The 12,123-nt window shown below is 58.2% G+C and overlaps 6 protein-coding genes across 6 annotated transcripts; 2 read left to right on the forward strand and 4 right to left on the reverse strand.

The window, feature by feature from the left end:
- Positions 1-1,185: 1,185 nt before the first annotated feature.
- On the forward strand, positions 1,186-1,785 carry AYL99_05175 (hypothetical protein; the record flags this gene model as incomplete). The annotated part of the gene is made up of 1 exon (XM_018836687.1): positions 1,186-1,785. One exon carries the CDS (start codon positions 1,186-1,188, stop codon positions 1,783-1,785), a length of 600 nt encoding a protein of 199 aa, XP_018693540.1.
- A 627-nt stretch (positions 1,786-2,412) lies between these two features.
- Positions 2,413-2,994, forward strand: AYL99_05176 (hypothetical protein; the record flags this gene model as incomplete). The annotated part of the gene is made up of 1 exon (XM_018836688.1): positions 2,413-2,994. One exon carries the CDS (start codon positions 2,413-2,415, stop codon positions 2,992-2,994), a length of 582 nt encoding a protein of 193 aa, XP_018693541.1.
- A 922-nt stretch (positions 2,995-3,916) lies between these two features.
- On the reverse strand, positions 3,917-4,855 carry AYL99_05177 (hypothetical protein; the record flags this gene model as incomplete). The annotated part of the gene is made up of 1 exon (XM_018836689.1): positions 3,917-4,855. One exon carries the CDS (start codon positions 4,853-4,855, stop codon positions 3,917-3,919), a length of 939 nt encoding a protein of 312 aa, XP_018693542.1.
- A 1,300-nt stretch (positions 4,856-6,155) lies between these two features.
- On the reverse strand, positions 6,156-7,157 carry AYL99_05178 (hypothetical protein; the record flags this gene model as incomplete). Its single annotated transcript, XM_018836690.1, has 1 exon — positions 6,156-7,157. The coding sequence occupies one exon, from the start codon at positions 7,155-7,157 to the stop codon at positions 6,156-6,158; it is 1,002 nt and encodes a 333-aa protein (XP_018693543.1).
- A 534-nt stretch (positions 7,158-7,691) lies between these two features.
- AYL99_05179 (hypothetical protein) lies at positions 7,692-10,159 on the reverse strand (the record flags this gene model as incomplete). The annotated part of the gene is made up of 4 exons (XM_018836691.1): positions 7,692-7,776; positions 7,858-8,574; positions 8,622-9,449; positions 9,555-10,159. 4 exons carry the CDS (start codon positions 10,157-10,159, stop codon positions 7,692-7,694), a joined length of 2,235 nt encoding a protein of 744 aa, XP_018693544.1.
- Positions 10,160-10,654: 495 nt separating this feature from the next.
- On the reverse strand, positions 10,655-11,490 carry AYL99_05180 (hypothetical protein; the record flags this gene model as incomplete). Its single annotated transcript, XM_018836692.1, has 2 exons — positions 10,655-11,242; positions 11,320-11,490. 2 exons carry the CDS (start codon positions 11,488-11,490, stop codon positions 10,655-10,657), a joined length of 759 nt encoding a protein of 252 aa, XP_018693545.1.
- Between the last annotated feature and the right edge of the window lie 633 nt (positions 11,491-12,123).

The raw sequence follows: 12,123 nt of genomic DNA on the forward strand, positions 1-12,123 counted from the left end.
CAGGGATCGCGCCCTTTATGCTGTGTAGCTATGGTGACCAAGCATAATAGAGGCGGCGCGGTCGACACCAGGCTGAAGTCGCTTGTCATATGTTTGCTATGCCATCGTCGCCGTGATGAGACATTTCCTTTGTTTGCATGAGGTTGTCTCAGGAGGCCGGCCTAGACCTATAATGTTCTCTTATTACATGTTTGCTAGGCCATCGTCGCCGTGGTGAGACATATCCTTTGTCTGAATGAGGTCGTCTCGGGGGTGGTGCGGCGTACGGCACAACTGAGGTCGTTCTTAGGGACCTGCTAGACCCGCCGACGTGTCGGAGCAGGCGGACACGCTCCACCGAGACCCCCTCGGGATCCGGTGTCTTCATGAAAGAGTGCCGTTGAAGGGCCTTCAGTCTGTCCGAAAAGACCTTTGTTTGGCGGTCGGCGGTGTTCTGCCGTTCGAAGACACCACAGTCGGAAGTGCGATGCCCAGAGCACCGGAGAGAGATAGCCACCTCTCGTGCAAAGATGTGGCGCACAGGACAGTAGCCTCAGCTGATGCCCACAGACGTCGCCGGCAGCATGGTCATCAAGAAGTCCGTCGCGATGCCGGGAGACTTCGCATTCCGCGGAGAGTGCGCAGCAGCACGGACAACTCAAGAGAGATGGCAGTATGCACCAAAGCAATTGATCCCCCCAGGGTGCAGACGGCTTATGGATGAGGGCCACCGGTGCAGGAGCCCGTCGAGGGGGTAGGATGGCTTGGTGGAGATCGAGAGAGGACCGTGACTCAACCCTTGGATCATAAATAACATTCTATACGTCGAAGTATTTCAGCCGATTGTCGAAGCCCGTGACCCTCCCGAGAGAAGCGCGCCATGCTCTCGACGGAGACAACCTAACGCTCACTTGTTGACTTCTAAGTCATGATGCTAGTGTAAGGCGTCGTCCAAATGTTGGTGCACCAGTGGATACCGTTCCTGGAGCGAAAATTCACGTTGTGGTAATCAAGGCTGTTGCCGAACGGAGGCATACATTACAGCGCGCTAACTACTACTGGTTGGCGCCGAAATGGGATCCATGATCATGCCGCACGTGCAAGGCTGCAGCCGCATTTGCAACGAGCAAACAGATCTTCATATTATGAGTGCGCCGGACGTTGTTGCTTCTGTGCCCTTGAGTTTCTTCCTCCGGCTCGTCTGTAATGGACACGATCAGGCACTACGCGATCGAACTCGCGGTCCGCATCTCCATCAAAGTTCTGGAGTGTATCTGGGACCATATCCTCGCCAATGTCTGGTTCACCACAATCGTTGGCTGGCTGGTCCTCTTGACTTGCCTCTCGGGAACGGACGAGAGTGTATGGGGTGCCATCAAGCGGGCACAAGTGCGCCGCGCCACCTGCTTGATCGCGCTGCAATCTCTACGTCTCCTGACCTTTCTGTTTGCTCTCCTCTCCGCCATCGACGTACTTGCGCTGTACGACAACATCCTCAAGCCTGGCGACACAGCCGAACACGCCACCGCGGACAGACTTGACGATGGTCCTGCACCGAGTGTGTCCCGTCCGACGCCTACACCTCACAAGTTCACCTGCCTGGGGATTGTTGCCTCTGCCGCTTCTGGCGACCTGCGTTGCAAACGCACCGTCAAGCGTCAATCCGCCACCGTCGAGGGCTACTACTGTGACAAGCACCGCGATCAGGGATACGCCAGGCTCGACATCTGGGCCGCGGCGGCTGGGCGGGCAGAATTCGAGGGGAGGGTCTATGAGGAGAGGGAGGGGAGGGACACAGAGAGTTGAAGCAGGTGCAAATGATGCGTTTCGACCTACCGTTGCAACGAGGCGCATCGTAAGCTCTATGGGCTTGTGCTACACTGATGAGATGCTTATAGCATTGACGGATCCGTGAATCCGATCTACGTATCGACGAAGCCCCAGGCATAGCTCCTGAGTACTACACGGGCAATGGGGACGCTCGCATTCCACACCCTCATGCGCGGCGATCGGACCTCGCAGCGACCGTTCTGCGGTTCTGTGTCGGTCGAGATTGTATGCGACCGGCCTAGACTCCCCGCGGTGGAAGACCGCTTTGTCTGGAGTTCGGTGTTTGGGCATTCAGGTTCCGACCTGCTACGCGGACAAGGGGCGCCAAGCATTGTGCCTTTCGTGTATGTTCACTCTATCATTGTACGGTGTCAGACATGATCTGGTCGGAGGGTCCATCTACACAGGGACAGCCTCGTCGTCCAGCGTGATTTAAGTTCGCTATTTTCCCGCGTCTACGAGAGCCCTTTCAAGTCCTTCCTCCGACCATCGACCACGACGACCGCGTACTCTGTGCCGGGCCCATTGACCGTTGACCTCCAGAGCATCCGCCAGCGCTTTCTCGCTCGCCGTGACCACCGGTCGCGACCCCCACACAACACGATGCCCGCCTGCAAACGTGGCGCACAAGCGCCTGACTCCACACAACCCGTGGCCAAGCGACCACGTCGGCACAATCATACCACAGCTCCTTCGCTCACCGATACCGTCTACAACGACTTCCTCTCACTCGCCGTCTCAGATCTCTCACGGGACCACTTCATCGGGCTTTGCGCCTATCTCTACACCATCCTCAGCTGGGGCTACACTATCTCGGCAGAGCGGCTTGACGCCTTCATCCTCGCCTGCTCTGCCTATCGGGTCTTTGTCGAGCAATTTGACACCGAGGCTACGGGCGACACCGGACGTGGAGTGCCTTCCTACCACGAGTGGTTCTCTGAACAGGGTCTGGAGGCGATCGAAAACCCTCCACGTACCATTCTGTCCGAACACCGTCTTCGCAGTGTCGCCAAGGAGAATCCGTTCGACTTCGTGTATGCGGAAATGAGACTAGAATATATCGCAGAAGCCAACACGGGTGTTACGTTGGCCCGGGAATGGAATGCCGCATTGGCCGCCCTGCCCGCCATGGACTCGACTCAGACAAGGAAGCGGGTGTCGACCAGGGGCTTGCGAGCCGCTTGACGCACGATCTTTCGGGGGGCGTTACTCTGTAATTATGGTTATTTTGCTCGGATTTGGAAGAAAACGAAGGAGGGAAAGAGATAGAGAGAGGCTACTGCTACTCTTGTACCGATATTGATTGCATTTCCTTTCATTACTCTTTTCGTACCCTAGTTTCTCTACTCACTTGTTATCAGAACTTCGACTCGTGTCAATCTGGCGGGATTTGATAGTATTCATCTCCAAGGTAGAGGGTCAAATGGAGAAGAGTGTTGGCGGCGAGGGCATTCCTGTGTGGTGTACCCTGGACCCACGTCACGAATGAGGTGGTAAATCTCAGGGACACATTTACCATCCTGCCTACTCCCGACTTGCAGATAGTTTCGAACCACCAGAGTTTATCAACCTCAGTGGCTCTCCCACAATCGCACCTGTTTTGGTAGCTCCTCGAATGCCACCCGTGTTTGCTGCAATCGATGCGTACAAGAGACTCCGGAACGGCCCCATGTTGCCCCTCGCTCGCTGCAGGGGCCTGGTGAGCCTGGACTCCGTGTGCGCCACGTCGAGACAGTCAGCATAGCTCGAAGATCAGTCGCAGTGCACCCCGACGTAGTAGCTGCGGGCGTAGTGGGCGGGCCCAGCCGCGACCCGCCGCAGAGCGCGCTCGCGTTTGCGGTATGTCGGATCCTGTCCAGTGGCACGGCTCGTTTGTGGAGAGGCAGAAAAAGGCAATCACGGTTGCCAGATAATGTATGCGAGGTAGGGTAGTGTGGCCCCGGGATGTGGGACATCAGGTTCGGACGACGGCAGGACCTGGGGGTACCAACACCGCCCGAGGATGGCGATCAATGACACTTTGGTATGTCCGGTAGTGCCACGTCTTCGCCGATTCTCCGCACGGTTGTGGTTCCGTGGTGACCCGGCAGTCCCATCTCGTCATACATTATGGTAGCCTCACAGCGTCATGCGAACCGTTGCGCCCTGGTAGAGGAAACGGCGGCCCCAGGTACGCTTCGATGGTCTGGCGATGTTCAGGCCGATGGAAAATTTCCCGACCGATCCTGGCGTGGACGGCCTTCGCTGTGTCCACGGTACTGTTGCGGCAAAGTGGCGACTGCAGGCCATCGCGGCAGTCGTGCGACATGGCTCCCAATTCAAACTCTAGTATGTCCGCCATTTGACCGTACATGTTGAGGAGAACGTCAGCTCTTCGCCGTACACAACGAAGCACGCTCATGTGCAGCTGATGCCGCGTAGCCATTGCGGCCATCGACGGCAGTCCGTCCTGGAAGGTCGTCAAGTGTCCCAGAAGCGCAGCCCCGAGTCCATGGTGCAGTTTTTGTACGGCGCGGGACCGGACGAGGCCGCATGCTTCGTTTCCTCCGTCACCGGCTTCTGGAGGCTGTCCACCAAGATCCGAGAGTCGAACTATTCGTGACAAGCTGTCCCTACCGTTGCTACAAGCTGCGAGGTGCCGATTGAGGTCACTCTGCGTGGTCCATATTGAGGAGTCCGCGACTTCGTGCGGCGGAGGCTCTGAAAACTGGCGGTAGAGCCCTTGCAAGGTAGGGAGCAGCTCGCAGTATTGGCCCGTGATGTCGAGAACAGAAGGGCACAAATCCGTCGAGGCGATGTCGTACCGCCCCCCGAAAGGAGCGAGCCCTTCGATGCAGGGGCAGGGAGAGGGCGAGAACCCAACCCCAGGAGCTGCACGTCTTGTGCCAAGAGAGAATGGCCGCCAGTCGAGAAGGAGGTCGACGGCAGCGGCACCGCACGTGAGGATGAAGACGAAGAGGACGAGGATGGTGGTGTGCCGCAGCAGGCGCCAAACCGTCATGAACAGCCGCGAGTGCACCGTGAACCTCCCACTCCAGAGCGCCATGTCGAAGGGAGTGGCGGGCCGTGGGAAGGAACAGTACTCGTAGGTACGGACGGTGCCAACGGCAGGCAAGTGAGGTCAAGTTAGTGTAATTCCTAATTGATACTCGTGAAGCTCCAACAGTCCAGAATAAGAAAAGTACAGTTCTCCTGACCTATTGGCTCACTTGCTTGACGGGGCAGGGCCCACTTGTTTGTGGGGCAGACGAACGTTCGCGAGACGGGTCTGAGACCTGCTGCGAGAAAACCTGCTCTGGTCTGGCCGCGCGTCAGCGCTGTGTCGTCGAGTTACCCGTCCCCCGACACGGTATCTGTTGCGTGCTCGGCGACATGTCATCATCGTAGTGGTTGTAGGTCGACTGGGAGGAAAGTTTTGGAGCGAGTTGAAGCACAGTTGGAAGAGCGGATTCCGGCCATGGAGTGGCGCCAGGGTTCCTCTCCGGGGCACGGGGACGCAGGGGGAAGGGCTCCGCAATTCTCACTCGGTTCGGTGGATCAGGTTATTATAAAGGAGGCCATGTATTGCACCATCCATCATTTTTACGCAGTTTCTTCACCTCGCCTTTCAGTGAGACGACGCAATCGCAAATGCCAAAGACATCCCCTTATAGCATAGGGAGATCATCTTTTGTCCGAGGAAAGACTATCCCCGATTTCCGCTGCGACGGATTACTTGTTTATTCTCCATAGACGGTGGGAAGGGAAGACGGCACATATGGCCGGAGGACTGTGAATGTACTTGGAAGTCTTTGAGCTTTGACAAAGCGGGGGTCTCAGGGAGTGGAGGCCACGATGACTTGTTAGAAGAGAGAACTCAGGAGATACTGTGACTAGTAGTCGGCCGTACATCTGTAGGTTCCGTCCTCCACACGCCGCCCATCACTCGCATGACTCTAGTAGCCACCTCCTCACATGTTCCCAAGTGCCACGAAGACCCTGGTCGGGTTCCGTAGTGGGCCACTCGACTTGTGCTGGCGACCGTTTCAGACGGAGAAGAGCCCTGGGCGTAAGACACGCCGTCAGGTTGCGAATCTCCTCGGCGTTCGCACGCTGACATCGGCGGGGCAAGGTATGGCACCCTGGCTGTGCGGTCTCAAAAACAAACAACAATATGGTCGGCTTGGGGTCAGTGTGGCTGGCAGCCAGGCACGGTGTCCGTCGCCGTGGAGGCTGCGGTCGTATCCTCGACGTCTGTTAGTCGTGCCTTCACCAGCCTCTAGGGCTCTGCGAGTCACTGGTCGGCATCTCTAACCGTGACTGGTGAGCTTGGATGGTTCGGTGCTCTGTGTACTACTTCCACCGATTTAGTCCTTCTTGGAACGTGGCTTGCGCTGATAGAAGCGCTTTTTCGTGGGATCTTTCGGCCAGCAGACGTGCTCCGGACGCCACTCGCCCCGGTATCTCCTCCACCATGTGTTGCAAGCACTGCAGACGCGTACTAGCTCGCCCGTCTCGGCTTCCACTAGGTATGATTTGCTGGTTTCGCTCTCACGGCCGCAAAGTTTGTTTCCACAGAAGAACGTGGCTTGGCCCTTGACCTCCAACGCCAGTCTCTCCCTTGCACACAGTCCTGCGCTACGCAAGTAACTGCGCTTGCGGCGGAGCCAGTACTCGTAGCAGGGCTTGCAAACGGCATGGCCCCTGACATAGTGTCGCTGTAGCTGAACTCTTCTGGAAAGGCAGTGCACATAAGTACACGTTAGTCCGTCATCCTGCGGCGGCGGGAGTTTTGCGTTAGTGGACAGATGATGAGTTCGAGGGGGGCGAGAGGAACGATCTCTGCTACTTGCCTCAGGTACGAAGAGCCTTGACAGCTCCTCCTGGGTCATCGAGCTGATGTCGATAGCCGGCTGTGTCCATTTATGCATGGTGTACTTGCGGTCATCTTGCTGCGGTTGCGTCCACCGCTTCTGGCGCGCCTTCCACCCCTCGATAAGCTCTGCCGGCAGGCCAAGACCAGGCGGCGGAGAAAGGTCGAAATGCAAGTCCTCGTCTGGCGGGACGATCGGTGTTTGCGCGCCGTTGTGTTCGGTTTGTGACGTACGGGCTTGTGACTCGCCGAGGGTTTCAGAGGCGGTTTCTTCTTCCAGGCGGCGGATGCGTCGGATCATGGGGCTCGGTTTGAGCAAATAGTGCGACTGTGTAATCTTCCGACGTTTCTGCTCGCCATGATCCTCGCTTTCCACCGAGGCCACATTTCTCTTGAGCGTGCGGTCCGAACTTGCAACTGAGGGGCTTGGGCGTTGCTTGGTGCTCCTCTGCGCAGCCCCATTTTTGGGGCGCGTGGAGATCTTTTTTCGAGACATGAGGCGAACTGGACCACGGCCCGTCCTGGATGTTGCTAAATGGGATTGGTGTCAGCCGCTCGGTACGCCGCTGTGGCGTCCGATGCGTCGCAAAGCAAAAGGCCGTCGAGGAAGGTGAAAAGAGAGAGAGGAAAAAATCTCCAGAACTCCGTGTCGCCGGAAATTGACTGCAACCACCATCAGCGAGGCAGCGGCAAGGCAGTGGTCGAACCAGTCGTGGATGGAGGCAGTCATGGTGCCTGATCACTTGGTGGACTTGCTCTGTGACTGGTCTTTCAGTGCTGCACTACCGTCTCCATCCATGCCACCAGTCACAGCCTCCGCCGGGGAAGCGACGTGAGGTGAAGGTGGCCACAGAATACTCGGCGCGGGCAGGCCATCGACGTGAACAGTCGGAACATGCGCCTCGAAAGTCGGACACCGCACCGAGGACGAAAAGGAAAAGGAAGGGGGAAGCGTTTTGTGAGAAGATTTTGTCAGAGAAAGTGCGGGAACAATGCGAAATCCGTATTAAGTGACCCATCCCACGCGGCCTCATTTCTCAAGATGCTTTTCAACCACGCAGAGCCGGTCTTCTCCCTTGCAGCGGTCGCACCGCTCCTGTTCGCCGGAGGCGTCTCTACTGCAAGTCAGATTCTGAATTCCTGCGGTGATGGACTCGTGCTAGGCACGACGATCCTAAGAGGAGTCGTGGACTCACAAACTGCACCCGAGCTTCAGAGAGCGACAGTGCTCACAAGTGCGTGCACTCCTGCGTTGTGTCATGCCTCTTGGCCGGGCTTGGGTGCCCCCGGTTCTGGCCATCGTCTGGGCGGCCTCCACCCAGGCTCGAAGTAGCGAGGACTGATTGGTGATGTACTCCTGTACGTTGATGGTGCAGCCGCAACGGAGTCGTTCAGTCCCGAAAGACTGGTCGATGCCAAAAAATTGGGTCCCTGCGCCTCCAAGTTGTTGAAACAAGTCGAAGAGTTTGAAGACCACCATCTCTAGCGGGACGGCGTACACGTCAATGAGCTCTCCATCCCGCAGGGGCAGCGGGACCGGGTTGGTGATGGTGGCTCCTCTCCGCGCCGCCGCCTCGAACCGTGCGGCCAGGTCGGGCGACGCCAGCTGCTCCGATGGTATGACGTACCGGATGCTGGCCTGCTCCCTCAGTGTCCCGGCTTGTCGACCGCCGGTCGCAAGAGATGGCGCGAGCACAACGATGGATCGTTCACCTTGTCGCGTCGCCCTTTCAAACGCCCGGCGGCCGTGCAGGGAGATCGCAGCTAGGGAGTCCACCAAAGAAATACAGGCAAAGCGAACTTTGATGAACGGGGTGTCTGGATGCCCCAGCGCGAATTCCTGGTTGAGAAAAGGCGTGAACACATACGACTCAGCGGGATGTGCTTGCAACGGATAGAACGAACCCCACCCCCTGTCGGTGGTCGTCAGCTCACATCACAACGGTCGTCAGGGACTCACAATTTTTCGCATTGTCGATTATACCTCCCCGCCTCCGTGGAGTCGAAGGTCAGTTGTGACCAGCTCGGGCGTGTCTTCGGCGTCCATCCTGCCCGCGGCGCAGCTGCCCGGGGTCCCTCGCTGCCAGCGGCGCTGCCCGAGCCCCTGCTCGCACCGTCGTCGAGAGAACCCTCTCCTGCTTCAAGATTTAGGACGCCGAGGGGTAGGCAGTATGGTCGGGGTCGAGCGTGCAGATTGGAGTACCGGTTCAGAATACGGTCCGCCTGGGCAACAAACACCTCCCCGTCTGATGGGTTGGCGTGGATTCGATGCCTCGCGAAGAAGTCCGCACTGTCTGGCTTCCACCTTAAGAGCCGTCCGCGACCGGCCTGACTTTCGGCGCTTCCGTCAAACCACGAATCTGGTAAAATGTTCTGCGGCAAAAGGAGCCAGCCCCACTGAGGCCGCCGCAACTCAAGTAAGTATATGTCGACCGGATTCAAGGCCGAGAAGTATCTTCCACGAACGGTCGCTTCAATGTCGTCGCGAAAACGCGACACGCAGCATATCTCACCCTCGGCGCCAAGACTGGTTACGGCCCTCTTGAGCTCTGCCGAGTACATTTCTCCCGTGGCTCGTCGAACGAACGCGAAGTCGCCCACTCCCGGCCGAAGGTCCAACTTCCTGGCGTCGTGGTATCGCCCATAAGTGGCGAAATGAGTACAGATGTCGTCGATCCACCAGGCGTCCGGGTCAATGCCGACGCCCGACCCTATCAGCTGCTCCTCGATCCCACAGGGCCGAGGCCGCGGGCAGTGCTCGTACGACCATCCTCGGAACGAGTTCGACCTGGAGGAGGCGAAGTTTGAGATATCAGCCTCTCGGTCGGGAAGAGCACAGCTCGGGAACTCTGACGCCGGCTGTCGCGACGAGCGACGAGCCGGCGAAACTTACCAGTGCGCTGATTTCCCTTGACAGAACGCCAGAATGTCGTTCAAGTCCTTCCCCAGGCAGGCGATGGGCATGGCGAATGCATCCCACACCACCGGCGCTCGGGTGGCTATGCGGCAATGGTAGGCGGCGCCGATCGGCTCCGCGACTGTACAGACACGCGAGTAGGTAAAGGCGTAGTCGAAAAACCAAGCCGGAATCACCCTGATCAGACGAGGAGTCGTACAGGAATACACGAGCACCGCCGCCGCGTGCTGTTGCTGGGAGGGCGTCAGGGCTATCGTGTGGCGAGGGCGCTCCTGCGCGACCCTCGTCACGCTATCGCCGAAGCATTTGAACTCGACACCGCGTACTTCGTTCCGGAGGTCCGGGTACCTCCTCCAGAGTTCAAAGGCTCGATCCGCGGCTGGACAACCCTCCAGGGCCGGCGGTGTCTCTACCAGGCCATAATCCACGGGGGCAAATTCGTTTCCTTTGAGCAGATGCCTGGTATCCCCCTCGATCATCGGAAGCACCGAACACTCCGCGATCGCCCCTACAGCCCAGTTGATGAAAGAAATGGTTTCCGACAAGATGCGCTCCGTGAGCGTCGTTACACGGGGCTCCATGGTCGAGCGGCGGTGAGCGCCGTAGGAAGTCGTAACGAGAAAATACACAGGAGAGGTGACAGGTGGGCATAACGCCGCACCATTGCCGAGAAAAGCTCTACAGAAGTACTTTATCCCTTCCTGCTGGTCCTAAGTATCCGGTGGTGGGCGGCGTCGGCCTTGTCGGCCATAGCTCGGCAGAGTCAGGAGGCGGTCTACGTCGTGCGCGCACGACTTTCAAATCGACCTGGCCCGGCCGTCGCATGTGCTACACAGAAACGCAGGGTAACCGGCGCCGAGGCGACGATGACTGCAGTGTGCCGGCAGACTTCAGGGCATGGGCCAAGGCTGCCACACGACCCCGATACATGCACGGTGTCCATGTACGGAAAAATGGGTCTCGTGTTAGAGCATTTGTCCATCTTCTACGGTGGACGCGGCCGCTCGTGTGACCGCTAACCGTACAGACTCCAGAAGATTGGTCCGTATGCTCAATTTCCCTCGCCTGCAATCTTGTTATTCCTCCTCTGTCGCGTGCCATAAAAGATAAGCTTGCCCTGCTTGGGCGGCGGCCATGTTGGCCTGAATGAGTCTGCCCCGGAGTGATCCGAAAAACGCTAGTGCCGCCCGCCCACTGTGATACATTGAAGCCAGTTCCTCCACGACGCCGATCAGCCCATCGTTTCGCCGCCAGCGCTGAAAAGGGCCCCAGCCCGACGAGCATCGAAATTCGAGGGATTCCACGTCCACGGGTCCACACGCCGCCCTCATATCTTGTGTCAAACCAGCGTATGGAGTGGGTGCGATGATGATCGTCGCAGTGGCAGTCTTGAGCCCGTTCAGGGTCGGACAGGCCTCAGGTTCAGAAGAAAGCTCCACGTCGATAGGCAGGACGCTTTGAGACAAGGGGACGACGCCACTGCGGCTAGTGAGCTCCTCCAGCTGACTCAGAGGCCTCATGGTCGTCCATCGCGCTTGCTCGTCCGCCGACCAGGTCGACGGTACGAAGAAAAGGCTTGGAACGGCCAGAAACGCCGCACGGGCCTCAACCAACCTCTGTCTTCGGGATGATAGGTCGGATACGTCGGGCTGCAGAACGAACACCTGGTGTGCGAATCAGAACAGTCCTTGAACAGATTATAGTTGCCCGCGGTCAGCGACCGGGGAAGTGGATCTTGTACCTTTCCCTTGCCAAGTTCACAACAGGCGGCTGTCAAGGCCAACGCCATGCGCGAGGACTTCGAGAGTTTGCGCGTACCGTGGCGGGCCCCACGGTGATCGAAATACGCTTCGCGGATCGTCACGGCGGAAGACGGCTGGTCATGATGATACCAAGCTGTGCCCGCAGGCATGTTGTTCAGCTGCCCCGGGGTGGCTTTAAGTGCTGCCATTGACGCAGGTTATGGACGTCCCCGCGAGGAGCTAACGACGGCCACGAAGACCTTCTTAAGGCAGGTATCGGTGCTCAGATGAAGAGATTGGGGATGCCGTTGTCTCTTTCTGATGTATCCCGCGTGCCTGCTTCCCACCTGGGAAATGCGGGGCCACGGTGTGGAGACCACGCCACCTCGCCCTGGATGTGCAGCCTTGTCGGCAGCCTGCAGCCTGTATCTCGCATGGATACATCACCTCGCCAGGTCGATAAATCTGTCAGGCGCGGCTGATCTGATGTCGTCGGCCCTGACTCTGACTGCGGGCAGCAGGTGGGCGGGAGCCTGGTCTCCAAGGTCTCGATTGGGGCTGCAGCCCATCTTACACACGAGTAGAAGGGGTCGATTCGTAAGGACGGTCAGCGGCCGTGGACGACTCTGGGTATCGACGTACTCCCGAGACATTTCGGGCTCTCCGAAAATGCCTTCTAGGCCTGGACCTTTTCAGGACGTGACGCGCAACTGCCTTGTCCCACCTGATTTCTGACGGGCCAGCTAATCTCCAGGACACTAGGATAGTCGCTCCTTTAGATGAACTACGTATAACGGGCAAAT

This window comes from Fonsecaea erecta, assembly GCF_001651985.1.
Source record: "Fonsecaea erecta strain CBS 125763 chromosome Unknown Scaff4, whole genome shotgun sequence".
Lineage (NCBI taxonomy): Eukaryota > Fungi > Ascomycota > Eurotiomycetes > Chaetothyriales > Herpotrichiellaceae > Fonsecaea > Fonsecaea erecta.